The sequence below is a fragment of the Pecten maximus genome, chromosome 9 (genome assembly GCF_902652985.1).
Source record: "Pecten maximus chromosome 9, xPecMax1.1, whole genome shotgun sequence".
NCBI classification, from domain to species: Eukaryota; Metazoa; Mollusca; class Bivalvia; order Pectinida; family Pectinidae; genus Pecten; species Pecten maximus.
Genome location: NC_047023.1, coordinates 18542684 through 18562812, shown reverse-complemented (window position 1 = coordinate 18562812; position 20129 = coordinate 18542684). Strand labels below are relative to the sequence as shown.

Below are 20129 nucleotides of genomic sequence, written 5' to 3'. Positions count from 1 at the left end.
CTGTTTCTCAGGAAGCCGAGAAACAGGTCAGTCTATTCTGCCCTGGTTGTATCCTTGGACAAGAGGATTTACCCTAATTGGCATGTGAAGGGCCTACTGCATGTAGTTCCCAACTACTACAAGGAGACCACACCTCAAAATGATCATGCCTGTTCTTGGGACAATAAATCCATCAAACAAACATTTTTAAAGGTGCTCTGCAGGTCAAACTTTTGGAGTCATTTATAAATCAAAGAAGTAAAAAAATGTCAGTTTGATGAAGACAATGGTAAGCCGATGTTACTGAACTATCTAGGCCTAGTTTCTCTATAATGTTTAACTAAAACTCTAACCTAGTGCACAATGGTACACCCCCACTGGGAGGTGACTAATGTAGGATGATAACAGGACTGGTCTACCTACCTTCTCTACCCTCCAACTGTACATCTCCAGTAGCTCCATCATCAACTTGTTTTTAACATCACAGCAGTTCTTAATCTCACGATCTTTATGGTGTAGTTGTTCTGTGTAACATTAATGTGAAATTCATACAATATCAGTGTGTTCAACCAACTCAAATAGTTATGTACATGTATGAAAAATTTACATTAGATAAACATTTTAATTGATAACTTACTGCTATTTTCTGAGTTGGACATCATTCATTATTGAATTTTATTTTCCACAAAATCTTAAAATAGTTGATATATCTTGCTTGTCAATTTTTTTGTTCAGTATTATACATCAAAACAAAATAACAAACTTTAATTAAAAAATAAAACTGAAATAAAATTGTAGCGTTGACAGACAAACCATTTTACTTCTGCACATCTTACCTATTATCTCTTTGACCTTGGCTGACCTTGCCTCCATCACTCGTCTCTGTTCCTCATCCTCCTCATTAGGAACCTCTTCTTCTGAAGAACAAGCAGTGAAAACAGGGTGAACGTTAAACAGAATCAAAGGAACAAGGATACAAGTTGGAGTGACCCTGAAGATATGTGTACTCCTGTACATGAGTACAACCAAAGGGACAGGATGACCTAAAAATGAATATCAGGCAACAGGCCAACGATCCTATACAAGCCCTCTCCTTATGGTAGATCTGAATCGATTTCAACACAAAAAGTCAGTACAGTACATCAGTACAGTGTTAGGGTGTCCCATCACCATTAACAAATCATTATGTAATTTCCTAATGTTTATTATGATACAGTGAATCCCTATTTTTTAAAGATTAATTTTGTAATCTAGATTACAAGTATTGTATACTGACCTTCCTCATGAGGACAATTGTCTGTGGCTTGTCGTAACATCTCTATCCAGTTACGACGGTAGTTATTGTTGGTGCAGATAAACTCGTACATCTCTGGGTTTTGTTTGTTTTGACTGATGAGGTAAATCCCGCGGCTATCTGCCCGTGTGTCCCCTTTCTCTCTGACCAGCAGTTGGAACAGGGGAATCACACTCGACTGTAATACACAACGTAATTTGTCATAGAGAGCAAGACATCAGAGTCAAGGTCAGTATGATACTGGACAGGAAGATATCACAATAATCATATACTGTTAGCCATTCAATGAAATAAATGTCATGTCAAATGTATTAAATCAAAGTATTACAGAATTACAAAATATCTTCATCAAGGAAATTGATTCAGTTGAACGTGAATAAAATGTTCTATTGAAGTAAATTATGTTTTAACACACATTTTCAAGTTTCCTCTGTCTTAGTCATAAAACTAGCTCTTCATAAACATGGCCATACTTATGTGGGCTAACCTTACTCTCCCAGAAGAAATTTTACAGGGCTTACCTTACTGTCCTGGGAAAAGAAGTTGTATTTGCCGTTTGCCTCCTGCATGAAGAAGATTAGGTCGGTGAGGACCACCAATATTGCATCTGAAATTAAAGAATTTTGACGTTTTGTTTTATACGTGTTTGTGTTGTGGTATTTTATATCATCATTACCTTATTGTTGACATGGCATTCCTATCTGATAGAGTTAGTAATAGCTATACTGGGTACATACATATGTGTTGTCAACATCAACGGCTGATGCTGAGTAATTATTGGGAATTTATCATCTTGTAAACATGAAATTATAAACGATTATCGCAGGTTGTCACTGGCCTTACATCAGTTCTCTCCCTTTTTTGATTTTCTTTCATATGATCATCACTTTAAAATGATTGTTTTTTGCTTCCTGATGAGTACCAGGTGTATTTAAATGTCGTAAATGATTTACATTTGCAAAAATTATCAGATCTTATTCTACTGGATGTAACATATATCTGGCACATCCATTCAAAAACATCCTGTATTAGGTGAGATCAACTACCTTTATCAACAATGGATGACTGGAAGTCTGAATGATATTGGATGACAGAATACCAGAGCTATAAGTAAAGAAATCTGAAGTTACCACAGTAACCTCAATATTTGTACAACATACCTGTCACTTTACCACGAGCATTCTTCAATTGGACTGATCCTTCATGCAAAAGACATCTCCCATTGGCTATGATATCGGATCTCTGTTAACAAGAAAACACACGATGAAGCCAAAAATAGCATTGGAAACTACTCCAGTACTGTAGGGCTCATATTTATAGTAACAGATAGGACATTGACAAACTTAGGGGTTACATACATATATAGAAAGACAGAGAGGGTACCTATAGTCTCCCAGTAACACCGTTAGGGGGCTAATAACATATCACAATACTTCTTTACTTAAGTTAGGGGACTAATAACACGTCACAATACTTCTTTACTTAATATTTCTATTTGAACATTTTAAACTTAAGGAAAAGAAACATCGAGATTTTTTATACAAATTTCACTCTATAGAGTGGTACCAAAACAAAATGGATCTATGTAATGTATAGAGTTAATTGTTGTTTCTTTCATATCTGAGAAGTAATACAGTTGTATGATTTAATTATTTATGTTTTTAATTTACTTTTGGAATCAGGAATGACTATCACAGTGATATCTTACCTTGAATTTCTTGCCCTTGTATATGGCCACGGCCCTCTGATCCATCTTGGTGTGAATTTCCTCGAGTCGTTGTTCTAGTTCATACTCGTTTACCGCCTCGTCTATACTGTGTAGGAGATCTTTACTTAGATTTAAAGCCTTTATTAAGTTTTCTCTGTCCTTTTTATCTGTAAAATATTAATTTCAATTACTTGCAACTTGCTAAATAATCACCCTTAATCAAAGAGAGACAACTCTGACAGGTTGGTTGGGGGCAGGTTTTGGTGGACTGTGTCATCACAAAGTGTAGTTGTACCTCACAAAACAACATCAAGGAAAAACTGAAATGTTCAAATACCACATCTAAATATGGGCACAAGTTGTGTGTCTTACCTTTGGTACTTTTAAGTATGGCCTCTATAAGGGTGAGATATTTGGAGGGTCTTTGTGTCACAGCCAGGAGAAAGTCCGGTATTTCTCTCTTATTACATAACGTATGATTATTGCACTTCTGTAAACAAATAAATATTGAATCGTTAGTAATAAATTAAATATTGTAACATGACATAAGATAAAGATGTTCAATGTTTCTGATTTCTGGATACAGACTCTGAATTTTTCATTTTTATGTTTTACTTGGAACAACCAAGATTATTTTTCCCTTAATCTTACATTTACTTAAGATTATATAAGACCATAATCATACACAGACCTATTTTAACTGTGATATTATACAGTATTACTATTACACAGTATTACACAGTATTACACAGTATTATACATTATACAGTATTATATACTATATTTTTGTCTTATAGCAGACATTTTCATCAGAAATTTTGTCACACGATTTCTCTTCAATGAAAAATGCTGAAAGTGCTTTTCTATGTAACAAGTATATATTTCTTGCAAACAACATGTATTAGGTCCCTGAAATAATGTAAACATTTTAACTGGCAGTTTGAAAACATCAAACAAGGCAGACAAATATGAAATTATCCCCAGGGACATCTTCATAGTATTGATTTATTTACCTTCATATAACTTTGAAATTTTCGATCCTTTGTGAGGAGATCTTTATAATATAGATTCGAGCTCTTCTGTCTACAGCAGAACCCTCCGTAGGCTGCCTTCATCTGCTCAGCATTTTCTCCATCAAACTACAAATAGAGTTATCTCCCATTACTCATGTATTGTACACAAAGACTGACTATACAACACAAGTTATCTCCCCTGTACCATCACACTGCCATTCAAAACTAGTTCCTTTTAAGCACTTGTCATATTCTGTTAAATGTTTATTTTGAAATCTCTGAATGAATACTGTATATAATCCCCCCCCCCCCCCCCCCCACAATGTTTTATGTCAGCTATGGAATAAAACGGAGGAAATATAAGCATTTGAGAACTAGATACAGAGGCAAATCATACAGCTGTTTTGTCCTAGGACTTGTCAGTGATCCTAAACTGGAGAAAAAATGTAAAAATCTGGTGCAATAGCGCCATAATTCAGTTAATTCCAGTATATTTGTTTTTTCAAGACTGGATTTTAAATAAAGGTCAAGTACATGTGTGTATTTTGAACAGTGTCAATATTTAAATAATGACATGGCTCGGATCAAAAACCTAGGGTGACATTTGTACCTGATCAACGATGGTTTCCCCGATCTGGTCGACACTGTGGTCTGGTCGGAGATTCTGGAGGTCCTGCAGGCGGTGAAGGAATGTCATGTGAATATCTATGAGATCATCGAGTTTGGGAAAGAGGCGGTCCACCACTTCCTGTGGCATGTGTAGCTCTTCCAATATAGTGTGGCTGTAGATCTGTGGACGAATAACAAACTCTTAACTTATACTGGAATTAAACTACTTTAACTCTGTCGGATATTGGGTCAATATGACCAACACCTACAGGGATACCACTAAATTTTAAGAAGATTTAATCAAAGATATCAAAATCAATCAAAGCAAGATACACATATAAAATACAAACAAACTGTTTTATTTTGTATGTATACATGTATATAATAGCTACTATTCATATAATTATTTAACCTTTTAACTACCTTCCAAATAAAGAATGACACTTGTTTATTTGAGGAAGTCTTACCTGACAGGAAATACAGCGTGGAAGTTTTTAAGTAGACAGGAACTAATTTTTAATTGATTCATTGACCATGTTTACAAGATTACTGATAATTCTTTACTATAAAATTTCTGCTTATATAACTAATCAGGGGATTTCTTATACACAAATATAACTGAGGCTCACCCGCTGGAGGATCTTTAACCGTCTGCAGTGGTGTCGTTCTGTTTGTATTAATTCTGAAAGGAGAAGCATTCACATGATTAAGAGTAGATATAAATTTCAACATAAAATTACAATGCTGTTGTCCTAACATTTTTTTGTGTATGTGGATAAATACAGTGAAGCGGATCAAACATCTCGGTGGATAGGTGAGTGATGCCATGAAAAATGGCATTATACATGTACTTGTTAATTTTTAATTTCTATGGAAGAGAATTCAGATATTCAAAATGATTAGTCTCAGAAAAGTCCATCAATAGTGCCCCTTTTTATGGCATGTCTAAGTGTAAAACAAATATCTAAGAGTAAAAGATTTGATCTTTTGCCCTTAAGGTAACAATGCCATTTTACATAAAGGCCAAATCAAGTTAACTAGGTTAAAAGATTGGTCCATATTGGCAAAAGTTTTTTTACCTGAAGGGATATAAACATTTTTTTTTGCCACTGTGCGCATTTATTTCCCCTAAGGTCAAATCTTTTTCTCTTAGGTATTATATTTATCAACACTTTGGCATGCCACACTTTTCACACTAATATAACTTATTGAAACAATTTGTATTTATATGCAGTTTCTGATGGACTAAATTGAGATTTAAAATAATTACTTATGATAAAAAAGTGTTGTTGATAACTTATGTGTAAAATTAGGGGTAAATATACAAATATACACAATAATATTTAATTAGCTTATAATTAAAGTAAGCCCATAATATTAACAATGGTAGACAAAATGATATAGAGATGGGGTAATGAAGTCATCACAATTCTGTAAAAAGGTGTTTTATCTGTATCATTTATCTATTATTTCTTGTTGGTACAAAGTGTAGGAAATACATACAACTTTGAATCTAATCCCTTGTCCTCGATGACATTATATTAATTAATTCTTACAGACCGATCCTTGAATGAAGGAAATTTTCAATCAATTATATTTAACTGACCATTTTTCAGCTATTTTTAATTCTTTGTGTAGATGTGTAATGAATTATTCTAAAATGTAGCCAACATATACAAAATATATTTTATATAATGTACATCACAATTATGTATATAATAAGGCTAAAATTGATCACTGCAAGTCTTTACCTTACAAAGTTATAAATGAAAATGACAAACAATTTTACTTCAAACTCTCCTACAAAAACGAAAAATGTCGAGTACATACCCCATATTGTATCTTGTCGTTTAATATCTTTGTGACTCATTTTCTTGATCACCTGAAAATAAAAATGTGATAAGTATAAAGTCCGAAAACAACAATAACACAATACATATTGGTATTGGGTAGCTGTAACACTGAAATACCCATACAGAAGGATCTGAATCCAACATCCTTGTCGATTCCTTCCTAGATCTGCTGTCAATTTGAAGCCTGCACCCACTGGGTCCTTACAATATACCACTGTGTTATGTTGGTGTGAAGCCAGGTCTGGACATCAGAGGGGTAAAAATAACACAGTGAACTTTGACCTTGGACTGACCATTGACAGGTGATGTCTGATTCCTATGTGTTCTAATTGGTACACAAACACCTGAACCCATCACACAAAGCCTTCACAGGTATACAGGTAACGTAAACATACCTCACAATCACCTGTTTGATCTACCTATATGTCTACCTGTACACCCCAGGTGTGATAATCTACCTGAGTGGGTTAATCAGTAGGTAATTACACCTGTTTGTTAATACAAACATATATTTAAGATTTTCCCACACTAATTGTGGAATAAATACCTTATTTCTCACACTCAAGGTTACAACCTTGTAACAGCATATATATCTAAGTCACTATACAATGGGAATGTTAGAGTATTGATAAAGAATTCTAAGTAATCAGCCATTAATTGTCACCCATTGTGTTGATATTAAGTCCTATTTAGGACACAGGACTCCTGTATATAAAGTCAGTATCAACTTATGGTTATATATTCATTGAGAAAAGTTTAAATTTAGTCAATAATCCATTTCAGAGTATTGCTTTAAAAATAAATTTAAATTGTTTTCTTTTCCAACACAATGATTTTTTTAAACTTTGAAAAATAGTTTATTCAGCTTTGACTGAAATTTGATTTTAGTGTATTAATAAAAATGTAAATAACTCAAAAAATACATTATGTCAATTATTACCCTTATGTTACAATTAAAAGGACATATGTATCTGCAAAGGAAATAAAATTAAATGAATTTAAAACCTATATATCAGGCTAACCTCACATTTTAAAAGGTTACATACTTTTCTATCAATTGAGCCACTCCACGTCTCTGCCTCATCATCTCGGAGCATCAAAAGCTCGTCGTCGTAATTATCGTTAACTTCAGAAGGTGCTGTTAAAAACAAAAGAACAGAATGAAGAGTGTTTGATGTCAGCCCTAACACTTATATACCAGCTATCAGTAACACAGTTTATATGATAACACCTGCACGCCAATTAAATCTTTACAAAATTATTTTGGGCTTTTTTTAACTTGATCTATTTTGCATAAATAATAAAAAACTACTCAATCAATGTGTATCTATTTATGAAATTTATAAATATTAAACATTTTTTTATATTTTTCAAAAAAATTTTGGCGGGGGTTGGAGTGGAGGAGAGAAGTGGTCACTTACCATCCGTCTCGTCCAAAGATTCAAGGGACTCGGATATTGTGTCTGTAATACTGGAACAAAAAGACATACAATTTGTTATTTGGATGCTGCATATGCATTTAAAAGATTATCAAATTTAAAATGTTGCCACCTCCACGAAAAAAACCCCAGTAAATTGATCACAATAATTACCCCAAAATGACACATGACCTTCCTTGACAATTGACTTTGTCATGCTAAGTTCTCAGATGAAGCCATTTTACCACAAAGTCCTAAGGTCATTCTAACCATTTACTGATGTCCACTTCCACACCACTGGTCAGTGTAAGTTTAAGTCCATTATTGGTACAGTAATCAGAAGCGACATAGGGATATATATAAACACTACACTTTACCAATATATATATACCAACACTTCCTGAGAGTTCTAAACCTCATATGTATCATACCCATCTATACCAATGCTTCCTGAGAGTTCTAAACATCATCTGTATCATACCCATCTATACCAACGTTTCCTTAAGAGTTCTAAACCTCATATGTATCATAGCCATCTATACCAACGCTTCCTGAGAGTTTTAAACCTCATCTGTATAATACCCATCTATACCAACGCCTCCTGAGAGTTCTAAACCTCATATGTATCATACCCATCTATACCAACGTTTCCTTGAGAGTTCTAAACCTCATATGTATCATACCCATCTACCGGTATACCAACGCTTCCTGAGAGTTTTAAACCTCATCTGTATAATACCCATCTATACCAACGCTTCCTGAGAGTTCTAAACCTAATCTGTATCATACCCATCTATACCAACGCTTCCTGAGAGTTCTAAACATCATCTGTATCATACCCATCTATACCAACACTTCCTGAGAGTTCTAAACCTCATATGTATCATACCCATCTATACCAACACTTTCTAAGAGTTTCAAACATCATCTGTATTATACCCATCTATACCAACGCTTCCTGAGAGTTTTATACTTCATCTGTATCATACCAATGTACACCAATGCTTCCTGAGAGTTCTAAACCTCATATGTATCATACCCATCTATACCAACACTTTCTAAGAGTTTCAAACATCATCTGTATTATACCCATCTATACCAACGCTTCCTGAGAGTTTTATACTTCATCTGTATCATACCAATGTACACCAATGCTTCCTGAGAGTTCTAAACCTCATATGTATCATACCCATCTATACCAACACTTCCTGAGAGTTCTAAACATCATATGTATCATACCCATCTATACCAACACTTCCTGAGAGTTCTAAACATCATATGTATCATACCCATCTATACCAACACTTCCTGAGAGTTCTAAACATCATCTGTATTATACCCATCTATACCAACACTTCCTGAGAGTTCTAAACATCATCTGTATTATACCCATCTATACCAACACTTCCTGAGAGTTCTAAACCTCATCTGTATTATACCCATCTATACCAACACTTCCTGAGAGTTCTAAACATCATATGTATCATACCCATCTATACCAACACTTCCTGAGAGTTCTAAACATCATCTGTATTATACCCATCTATACCAACACTTCCTGAGAGTTCTAAACATCATCTGTATTATACCCATCTATACCAACACTTCCTGAGAGTTCTAAACCTCATCTGTATTATACCCATCTATACCAACACTTCCTGAGAGTTCTAAACATCATCTGTATTATACCCATCTATACCAACACTTCCTGAGAGTTCTAAACCTCATCTGTATCATAAAGTAATATACCCACCTATATATATATATCATCTGTATCAAAAAGTAATATACCCACCTGTACCAACGCTTCCTGAGAGATCTAAACCTCATCATAAAGTATGTATATCACCTTACATAACTTTTATATCCAAATGACACTGTCACTTAAATTCTCAGAACTTTGATGTGCGAGATTTAATTTTGTTCTATACTGGTATGGATATCCCAGTATGAAAATTTAAGTTCTCAAATTAGATCTTAGCAAATAACTGCATCTTTGTTAAACAGACATGTGATGATGGGGTGAGAGGCTTTGAACACTTAAAATTTATAAACAACCCTTTGCTGGCTATATGATATGTTTTACATTTGTGAATGGACAGTGATATGCAATCTAGATTCTAAAAGAGGAAACAATGTAATCTTTGATTCTATTTTAGTCAGCACTACAGTCGTACTAGCCTACATACAAAACTATTGTGTGTCACAGTGTCTGTAGACTTGTGTGTGGTTTGTTAATGACCAGATAATAAACAAAGTCTGTTCCATTACTTATTTTTAGCATGTTCATTTTATTTGTAACAAATGAAGTAAGAAGATAACTAGTTTTGACAGGATTTTGGAGTGATCTCTGTCCCACAAAAATGTTTTTAGGATAATGAGTATATTTATACAAATATACAGCTGATTCTGCAGCCTCTGTAACATAACTCTGTCTCCTATGTATTTAGTGTATAATAGTATTATCTCTGTTTTACAACCACGGGCCACACTGATGATTACCGATACCATATCTTTGATCTATTTTTACTGGATAACAAACTGTTTAAATTAAACATTCTGCCAGAAACTTGTATCCTTAAAACCTTGTTTTTAAATGACCTCCAAGTGTTCCATTCTTTGATGCCTATAAGACTATAGAATTCTGTCTGATAATCTTCATTTCTGTTATATTTGAATCTTGTTTGTAACAAGTATTTTCATTGGCTTAGAAATTTGTTTGATCAGTCCGTAACTTCAAAAATGATAACGCCGTTTATGACACCACTTTGATTGGCAGATGGAGCAGAGTAATGATTTGTAAGAGAAAATTAAAAGAGTCCATCAATAAAGTGACTTTTTGCAGGGTATAGATTAAATTATAAGGATTAACTTTGTGGTTTATTTAAAGCACATATGATTTTATGTGTTATACCTCAATAACATAAAAAAATATATTCAACTTAATTCTTAAATAACACTCCATGTTTCATTTAACTCTCTTCCTTTATTTTGATAATTAATTAACCCTTAATTATCCTAGCTATCCTACCATTATACAGATATACTTACTTTGACCCGGACTCCTGTCCAGAGAGGAAAGGGTCGACATCTTCACTGATAGGCTTGCTATAAAATGTCAAAATTATACAAAATGTCAAAATCAAGCAAAATGTCAAAATCATGCAAAATTTCAAAGTAAAGAAAAAGAGAAAGAATAAAGAATTACGAAGAACATTGATATTTAACATTTCCATTGACAACATTGAATAAAAGAAAATCTCTTGTTTTAGTAAAAATATAAACAACAATTATATTTCTCACTTCATCAGGAAACACTGATGATGCCTTAATAAGGGATGATGTTAGTATACAGGTGTTTGACATGCTGTTAAGATGAAACATCTGCAGTCATTAGAAATGTAATTGTTTCCTGTTGATAATATATCTTTTGATGATGGCATTGTACACAGATGTTTTTTCTTGACATTGTGATACAGATTTAGATATTGCTGTTTCACATACAAACTGGCCCGGTCTTTTGTTACAATATTATATGACTGTGCTTGGAGAATGTAAGAAAGAGTTTCAACAATCTGATGAAAAATGAATTCAGTGACCTTGTTAATTAACTTTTTTTGTATATATCTAATTGTAAACATTTCTCCGTAAACTTGCTATATATACCTAATGCTCGAGACATTCTTGATATATAATTGTATTTTATAAGTACTTTTAATTCTCAAATATTCAAGATGCAGAATAACTATAATATTTGCTGGAATTTCAAAGCTTGCATTGCACAGTGACAAACTATTAAGCTACACACATGCAGTATATAGTTACATTATATACATATGTAATATGTATGTCACGCATCGTCACTTGTATAACGGTACAATCGGAAAACAACAGGAAATACATCATACATGATTCGGATGTTAGTTTATAGTAAGTGGTTCTTATAAAACAGTACAGGACAACTATACACATCTCTGTCTACGTGTAAACTATGTAATAAAGACGTATATATGTATAAATATATTGGATTCATGGACTTATGAATTGCATTCACAACTATTTTAAGAAGGACAGGTTCAGGAATCATTAGACTACATGGTATATATTTGATAACTATGTATACGAGTCTAGTTGTAACTACAGAACAACTAGCACTAAAAGAAAATCTCTATCTGCAATCATCTTTCTACAAAATACAGCTATTATTGACATAATACGAATACATAGATATATAAAGGATACTAAAATCCCTACAAATGAATATCATACACATATTAAATTTGTATATATGAAACCCAAACATCATACAAGTATTTGATATATGATGCTCGAATGTGTATAAATTTCATACGAGTATTCTGAATACTCGAAAATCTGCATCATACAGTTATTCGAATATATAATATTGAATGTCTACATCAGGATTTGGATATCTACCGGACTAAAATCTGATATATATATATATATATATATAACTAGCATTGATTATATACAATAACTGACTACTAGATAGGTCATGTGACTTACTCTATACCAATTAGCAGCTCGCGTGCCTTTTTCCAATATCCTGACCGACCTTGGGTGATGGGAGGATCAGACAGAGACAGAAGGCTGTGATGTAACGTAAAGTGTGATTGGTTAGAATCAGGTTGTCATGACAATAGTGACACAATGAAAAGGTTAGTGACCAGCCATTAGCTCATGAGACCTACTGTGTCAACCATGTTGGATATATCTAAAGACGTAGCGGATTTCAAAGTTGGAACGATGATCGTTTATAAATGAACTATCTACATTTTGATTATATTTAACAAGATTTAAAGAGATATAAAGATATTTTGCAAAGCCTTGCCAATGAAAATTAAACATATTATATACATTACAGCACCCATTAAGCACACGTACTGCTCTTGATGAAGCAGTTTTGATGTTTACATTCAATACATATTCAAAATGTTTATCTCCCTTGTCAACAAGAATGATAACTGTCATCAGATAATTGGTGATAAGATTTCCCATCCTGCATTCTATAGATAAATTTTAAGTTATTCTTATTTATCACCAGCTTGAGGCCAGCAACATTATCGACTATTCTAGCCTGCTGCCCCAGGACACACTTCAGGGAACAGCTGTTCATGATAGGTAAATTATGCACCTATAAATATGTGTATCGCTTTAGAAGATGGATCTTCTCAGACACAAGAATGATATGAAGGTCACAGGTTCCTTTGTTTTAATAAAATACATCCAACTGGTTGACTGGTCTATAGCGTCAAGCATAACAAAAATAGAAATTACACCAGGCATCAGGTTAAAGTGGATACACAAGAATGAGAGTGTACATAACACGTCAAGGTGTAAGTCGACATGTATACTGTAAAATAAATCAACATCAACTTTGGGCCATACATCAGGAAACTTCTCAAATAATACTGATTAAAATGTCTACTGCTATGTATCATGAAGTAAAAATAGAAAAAAAAACAAAAAAAAAACAATAAGATAATTAACAATATTTTTGTTTTTATATGCAGATTTTTATCTCAGAATACCTATCACCTTGTGATACCAGCCAATCTGTGTTAGAAAATTCTGGAATATGCGATTGCTCAGTGAGGTAGCCACCAGCTACTACAAGGAGATCCTGACTATTGATGGTTTGTGATAAACCCAAGAAACAAACTTACAAGTCAAAAGCATTACATGTATACCATTATTTGGGAAATGTCCTGACATTATAAGCATCAACACAAATAACAGTGTGTTTTTAACACAGGATTGGTGGTGAGAGTACCAACAAAACAAAGGACACAATAGGCTATTATACAGGCCTCCAATACACATCTACTTCTTATAGAGCATGTGGAATAGGATGCTTCAGAGTTGAGAGGATTTTCCTACATAACACAACACACATAAACACAGGTACATAGACAACATGCAGTTACAATACTGACATAACACAATCCACTTCAAAGTTAAAACCATCAAAAATGTGTTGTTAGTCATGTTTGGGGAAATTCTGTTATAAATTCAATGATATAAACCTTTCCGATTGTTAGTATCAGAGGCAACACAGCACCAACAGCATGCTAACAACCTTTATACACTGACAGCTCACGCAATGCACAGCAACACAGGCAAAAACAGCAAACGCTGACAATGAAGTGCAGTACACTTTCAGCTTACACTGAAGTACAGTATACATTTATGACAGGGTACTTACCTGGTTGTAGGTAAACTTCTCCTGTGCTGCTGTAACTGAGCCGCTGAGGTCTGTAAACCAAAATCACCGTTATAGCAAAAGCCTTCCAATATTCCTTAAAACATTAATTACATGTATTTCCAGTTTAAGTATCTCATATATAGAAATATTCTAATTTTACAGCCGTTTTACAGGTATTGCCCTCTCAGCTTATTGATATTTTCCCTACAGCACATCAATTATTGATAACAGTTAATAATGAGTCTACACGAAAAGACAAGACTATATGTAACATCAATTACTCCAGTATTGTGTTTAGATAATGCTGCTTCTCCAAAATCATGACAATCTATTTAAAGATCAACCTTACTGTATGGTAATCGGCCATAACAACACAAAAACAAGGTAACCGGTATGCAACCTTGTGTCGATATGACAGCACCACCCACATCCGAGTAGGGTGTTAACTTCATCAACCTTGTGCCGATATGACAGCCCACCCACATCCGAGTAGGGTGTTAACTTCATTCTTTTATTTGTTAAAATTACTGTCCAGATATTAGAACAAAGTTTACCATAGGACAAGTTTTCTTGATAAGATTTCCAAAATTTCAAGATAACTGAAAAGGTGGCTCTGACTTAACATCCTCTTAGTTGAATTATTGCAATAGAAATTTCAAATGAAAAGGCCGACAGGTTTAGACCACAAATCCCTTGAAAGATAATTCTAAGCCCTACCAACCAAATATTACCTAGCAAATATCTGAATGAAATATTTGGAGTGATTTTGCAATTCTTATCTACCTGAAGGCTTTGTATAGCTTTATTGTAGTTGGGAATAAACATGGAACGTTTGTGCGAGTTACAATAATATTTTCTATAATAACAGCACTATCTATACTGTTATTCAACACTCGTGAAGTTTTGTGAAATCGGTTGTCAGTGACAGGCCAACTTATACTGTACCACCATCCACAGGTAAATCTCGGTCTCAAACGTTACCTACATTCTCAAACGTTACCTACATTCGAGGAAGCTGGTTGGATAGACTGGACATATGTGGACAAGTATATTATGATTGTTACAGTGTGGAGGTGTAATTAGCCAACTTCCTGTGTCAGGTCAAACTTGTATGGGAGAATCAATATCTGTCTGTATCCCTTTTACCTGTGGATTTACACCTGTACAGGTGACAGGGACATGACAGATTGATGTCACTAGGGGTCTATGAACCCTAATACACATCATTGGTCACCTAGATAGATGTACAGTGTACTACATATTTTAACATACACACACGCAAAAAGAATTTCAAGTCCTGTGATTTAATATGCAACACTTCTCAAGTTATAAGTATATGAACTGTACTTATTTTTTTAAATTATTTTTTTAAGTTGAACATGAGTGAGAATTTATCTCTTTTTACTGAGAAAATGAAGTAACGACATGAGTTTCTCTGGTTCATAGTTACCTCCCCTGTCAAGTTTAACATCTTAAATCATTTCGATGGTACATACATAATTCTGATCAAGACATTAATAAAATACATGTGTATATAACTGGCAGTGTAAGTGAGAGTTGCTCCTGTTTTTAAATAGGTATGCTGCATTTTTTGCAATAAAGAAAAAAAAAAAGAAAATAAATGTTGTAGTGGAGGCAGATTCAGTATCATTAGAAACAGTTAGGATCTGCCAAAAACCTGACTAGGTCAGTATTAAAGTGCAGGAATTAATTTAAGTCTGCAGAAAATCCTATAAAACATAGCTAGAGTTTTGAGAAATCATTGCTTGACAAGTCAAAAGGTGTCAGAGTTAATGCAGTAATATATAGTTACGATAGACAGTGGTTAGTTTTGGCCAGATTGGCACAGGGTGCCCATTAACGATGTCAGTATCTAATTAACACTAATTCCTAATATTAGTTTTATAAAGCACAAATGATAACATTGTATTTCTTAATGTTACTCTGATGCTAATGCTGACAATTTGCCTATGATTATACAAGACTTAATAAGCACATCAAAAAAATTGTAAAGAACAAAACTTCTGGAACAACAGAAAAAGGGGATGAAAAATAAGACAATTGAAAATGTAAATTAAATAAGATCAAGCTTCAGAACCTGAAAGTTGTGCAGTTGAAATATACTGAAGTAGAAAAACATAAAAACAAAAACATACAAGCATTAGGTTGATCAACATGCTAAAAGCAGGTCAGAATAGAATCACAGGTATAATTCTCCATCAATTTATTTACACATAGGTTTAATGAAATTCATTTAGATAGTGTTGTATTTTTTAGGATTTCTTTTTGGAAACAAAAGTACAGAGCAAATCTCCCACTACGGCTGTACATAATAACAGAGAGAATGACGAGTTATAATTTCAGTTACCTGTGAGTTATAATTTCAGTTACATGTGAGTTATAATTTCAGTTACCTGTGAGTTATGATTTCAGTTACCTGTGAGTTATGATTTCAGTTACCTGTGAGTTATGATTTCAGTTACCTGTGAGTTATGATTTCAGTTACCTGTGAGTTATAATTTCAGTTACCTGTGAGTTATAATTTCAGTTACCTGTGAGTTATAATTTCAGTTACCTGTGAGTTATGATATAAGTTACCTGTGAGTTATAATTTCAGTTACCTGTGAGTTATAAGTTACCTGTGATCCTACCTGAGAACTAAACCAACAGAACATAAGCATACCTGTGTGACAGACTCAGTATCAGGTATAGAAGACAGAGATGGGTGTGGCTGAGGAGTAACCGTGGAGACGCTCAGAGGCGCCGATGTTACCTGACTACGACCCGCAGGCCCTGATGATGAACGCTTTTCCTTAAAGGAATGACTTTGGCGTAAACCTGCCACTGAGGCTGAAACAGAGAAAGAATATCATGGATAAAAAAATTGTATACAAATGGCAAAATTAATTATGATACAAATATTAATCATATATTCATACTGGTCCAATCACTGGGTAGTTATAGCATTCATGCTGTTCAAGCTTTGTGTATGGTGTGGCATTCATACTGTGCAAGCTTTGTGTATGGTGTGGCATTCATACTGTTCAAGCTTTGTGTATGGTGTGGCATTCATACTGTTCAAGCTTTGTGTATGGTGTGGCATTCATACTGTTCAAGCTTTGTGTATGGTATGGCATTCATACTGTTCAAGCTTTGTTGTGGCATTCATACAGGTCCAACCTTTGTATATAGTGTGGTATTCATATTTGTCAATTATCATATATTCAACAACATAAATGACTAAAGATGAATTCCTGATAATCGGATGAGGTAAAGAAGATTTCCTACCCTCAACATCACCGTATGATATGATAACCGACATAAGAGGCTTACAACACCTGATCTTGACCACCTATAAATTCCTATAGACTTTAAATGTCAGTCGCGACTGTCAGTGACCAGGACCTTTACGTCAGTAAGCCTTCAGTAAGGCCGATCGTGATGCTTTAACCGGATAGTTAGGGATCACAGTTCACTGTACAAGTATCTCTATATAACATGTTATTTGTATCTAGAGACAGGCGAGGATTAATTAATATATGTTCATATGCATGGCATCCCTTTATTGGCCGACGAAGTGAACATGTAAAAACCAGTACAGTCTATGTATACTCTCCAGCCACTGAAGCAGAACTAATATGGCGTCATTGGTGAAGAACTTGACAAGGAGAAGCATCCCATTATAGGAGTGTGACAGTCAGATCATCCATAATTGATCCTGCTTCTTGTTAAATGCCGCAAACTATCTATCCCGATATGTCAGACAGTGGCAGACTAACTCTGGCCAGTTTTTCACATATAATCGTAAAATTACACTGCTGAATATGATTAACCACAGTTTTTCATCGTCCATATTGATCTATTGTCAGATTTTAAATCCTTTTCCACCTGAAATAGTATTCATGGTGCTGTGTTTGGGAATTTAAGTCATACTGTTATTTCAGACATTTCATTTCCAGCTAGGGTGGTCTCTATTTAACATATGTTTCATTATAATACTCATAAAAAAAACCATTTTCCACAACAATCACAAATTGAAATCAACAACTGTTGTACAGGCATTTTCTTTTCTAGTTGCAGCCATGGCATGTATCAGAAATACTCCATTAATTTTCTACTTCTGAAAGCTGAATTCCTTATCTCTTAATTGCTAAATCTAACCAATTCATTAAAGTCTTTCCCTCCCCTCTTGCTAAAACTAATCAATTCATTAGAATGTATTAAATTCACTAAATATACAGCATCTCAACTGTACTAACGATGGAGGCTCCAATTTAAATGAAAATGTGCTTCTTTCATTTTAACAAAGCATTAGTCTGTGCAAGCAAAACTATGTAAGCCTGAGAAAATAAACAATTTTAGTTTGAGATATAAAACAAGATCAGATTACCAGTTTAAGCAAATTTCAGTATGAGAAAACAATCAATTTCAGTATGAGAAAACAATCAATTTCAGTATGAGAAAACAATCAATTTTAGTTTGAGAAAACAATCAATTTTAGTTTGAGAAAATAAAACAATATCAGTATGAGAAAATAAACAATATCAGTTTGAGAAAATAAACAATATCACTTTGAGAAAATAAACAATATCAGTTTAAGAAAATAAACAATATCAGTTTAAGAAATTAAATAATATCAGTTTGAGAAAATAAACAATATCAGTTAGAGAATGAGTGTCATACCTGTACCTACCAACCCTGTCCAGCTGTCCTGACTGAGAATAATCTATGGACAGAGGAGTTATATACCCAGACTAATTAAATATTCTATATAGAACAGTATCCACCTTGATAGCATCTCTACAACAAAACATTGCCTGACCAAACCTGACAGGCAACACTGACCAGCTGATGGTCAGATGACCAGCACACTAGACATTGCCCTGAGACCATGTGTCTGGACTGTGTAAAATCTCAGGTATGTACTGTTACCTGTGGTTAGTGATACCTGTATCTACTGTTACTTGTGGTTAGTGATACCTGTATCTACTGTTACCTGTGGTTAGTGATACCTGTATCTACTGTTACCTGTGGTAAGTGATACCTGTATCTACTGTTACCTGTCGTTACTGATACCCGTATCTACTGTTACCTGTCATTACTGATACCTGTATTTCCTGTTACCTGTAGTTACTGATAATTACTGACACATGTATCTACTGTTACTTGTAATTACCTGTATCTACATGCAGATACCAATAACTACTATTTTTATAGTGTATTAATATGTGTAACAGAGGTACTGTTTTTTTTTTTTAATTTCTTTGAGACAAGCTCATGTTAAAATCCTCCAGAGCTAATTACATGTCAAACTTATCCAATACAATTCAAATGATTTCAGCAACTTTTCTAAAAGCAATCCAACCTATCTATATCTACAATAGAACTCTTTTTTTTTTTTTTAAATTTGTGAGGAATTCATTTTCAATATGAACAATAGCTATAATTGTATAACTATGTATACATGATTTCAAAATTTTCCTCAATTTATATATGCATTGTGTGTGATACAGATGTGATGCAAAATTATTGTATAAATCTAACACAGATAACGTAAAAACCTGCAAGTTCAATAACCTCCTACACTCCAAAGCTCAATGAGATTATAAATTTCAAAGCTCATGAGATTTCAGATTTCAAAGTTCAATGAGATGACAACTTCGAAGCTAAATAAGATCCATGATTTTAAAGTTCAATGAAATCGTGACCTTGAACAGATGACCTACCTTTTGCTATGATTTCCCTTTTCCCAATCACCAAATTGTCAATTGCAACTGCAATCATTTCCTTTTGAAAGTCCAATCTAATTCAATGTAACGGAGGATTTTAACATGTTATTTCCATTTCCTTATCCTCCGTACACAATAATACCATCTGGTACTGTCACAGAAACTTCCAGAAACTTCAGGCTACATGTATAAACATCTCACTTGGTACCGAAGTTCACCAATCCTCAAGCCAGTATAAACATCCCCTCTGTGACAAACACTTGGTACCGAAGTTCACCAAACAGCCAATGATCTTTTGAT

General features: G+C 33.9%; 1 protein-coding gene across 10 annotated transcripts in view; it reads right to left on the bottom strand.

Annotated features, from left to right (window-relative positions):
• The window catches only part of LOC117334867 (rho guanine nucleotide exchange factor 28-like), a 209554-nt gene that overhangs the window by 13779 nt on the left and 175646 nt on the right, over nucleotides 1-20129 (bottom strand). For 7 of the 10 annotated variants that reach the window (XM_033894704.1, XM_033894703.1, XM_033894701.1 and 4 more), the window contains 17 exons: nucleotides 16784-16950; nucleotides 14101-14150; nucleotides 12402-12485; nucleotides 10926-10982; nucleotides 7878-7927; nucleotides 7503-7594; nucleotides 6434-6485; nucleotides 5233-5285; nucleotides 4605-4784; nucleotides 3995-4120; nucleotides 3354-3471; nucleotides 2982-3148; nucleotides 2434-2515; nucleotides 1795-1880; nucleotides 1256-1451; nucleotides 816-896; nucleotides 403-503 (listed from right to left, as the gene is read on the bottom strand). In XM_033894704.1, coding sequence (XP_033750595.1) covers nucleotides 403-503; nucleotides 816-896; nucleotides 1256-1451; nucleotides 1795-1880; nucleotides 2434-2515; nucleotides 2982-3148; nucleotides 3354-3471; nucleotides 3995-4120; nucleotides 4605-4784; nucleotides 5233-5285; nucleotides 6434-6485; nucleotides 7503-7594; nucleotides 7878-7927; nucleotides 10926-10982; nucleotides 12402-12485; nucleotides 14101-14150; nucleotides 16784-16950 — 1742 coding nt within the window. The remainder of the gene's footprint in view (nucleotides 1-402; nucleotides 504-815; nucleotides 897-1255; nucleotides 1452-1794; nucleotides 1881-2433; nucleotides 2516-2981; nucleotides 3149-3353; nucleotides 3472-3994; nucleotides 4121-4604; nucleotides 4785-5232; nucleotides 5286-6433; nucleotides 6486-7502; nucleotides 7595-7877; nucleotides 7928-10925; nucleotides 10983-12401; nucleotides 12486-14100; nucleotides 14151-16783; nucleotides 16951-20129) is intronic. The other 3 variants (XM_033894707.1, XM_033894706.1, XM_033894711.1) reach the window with 3 other exon arrangements.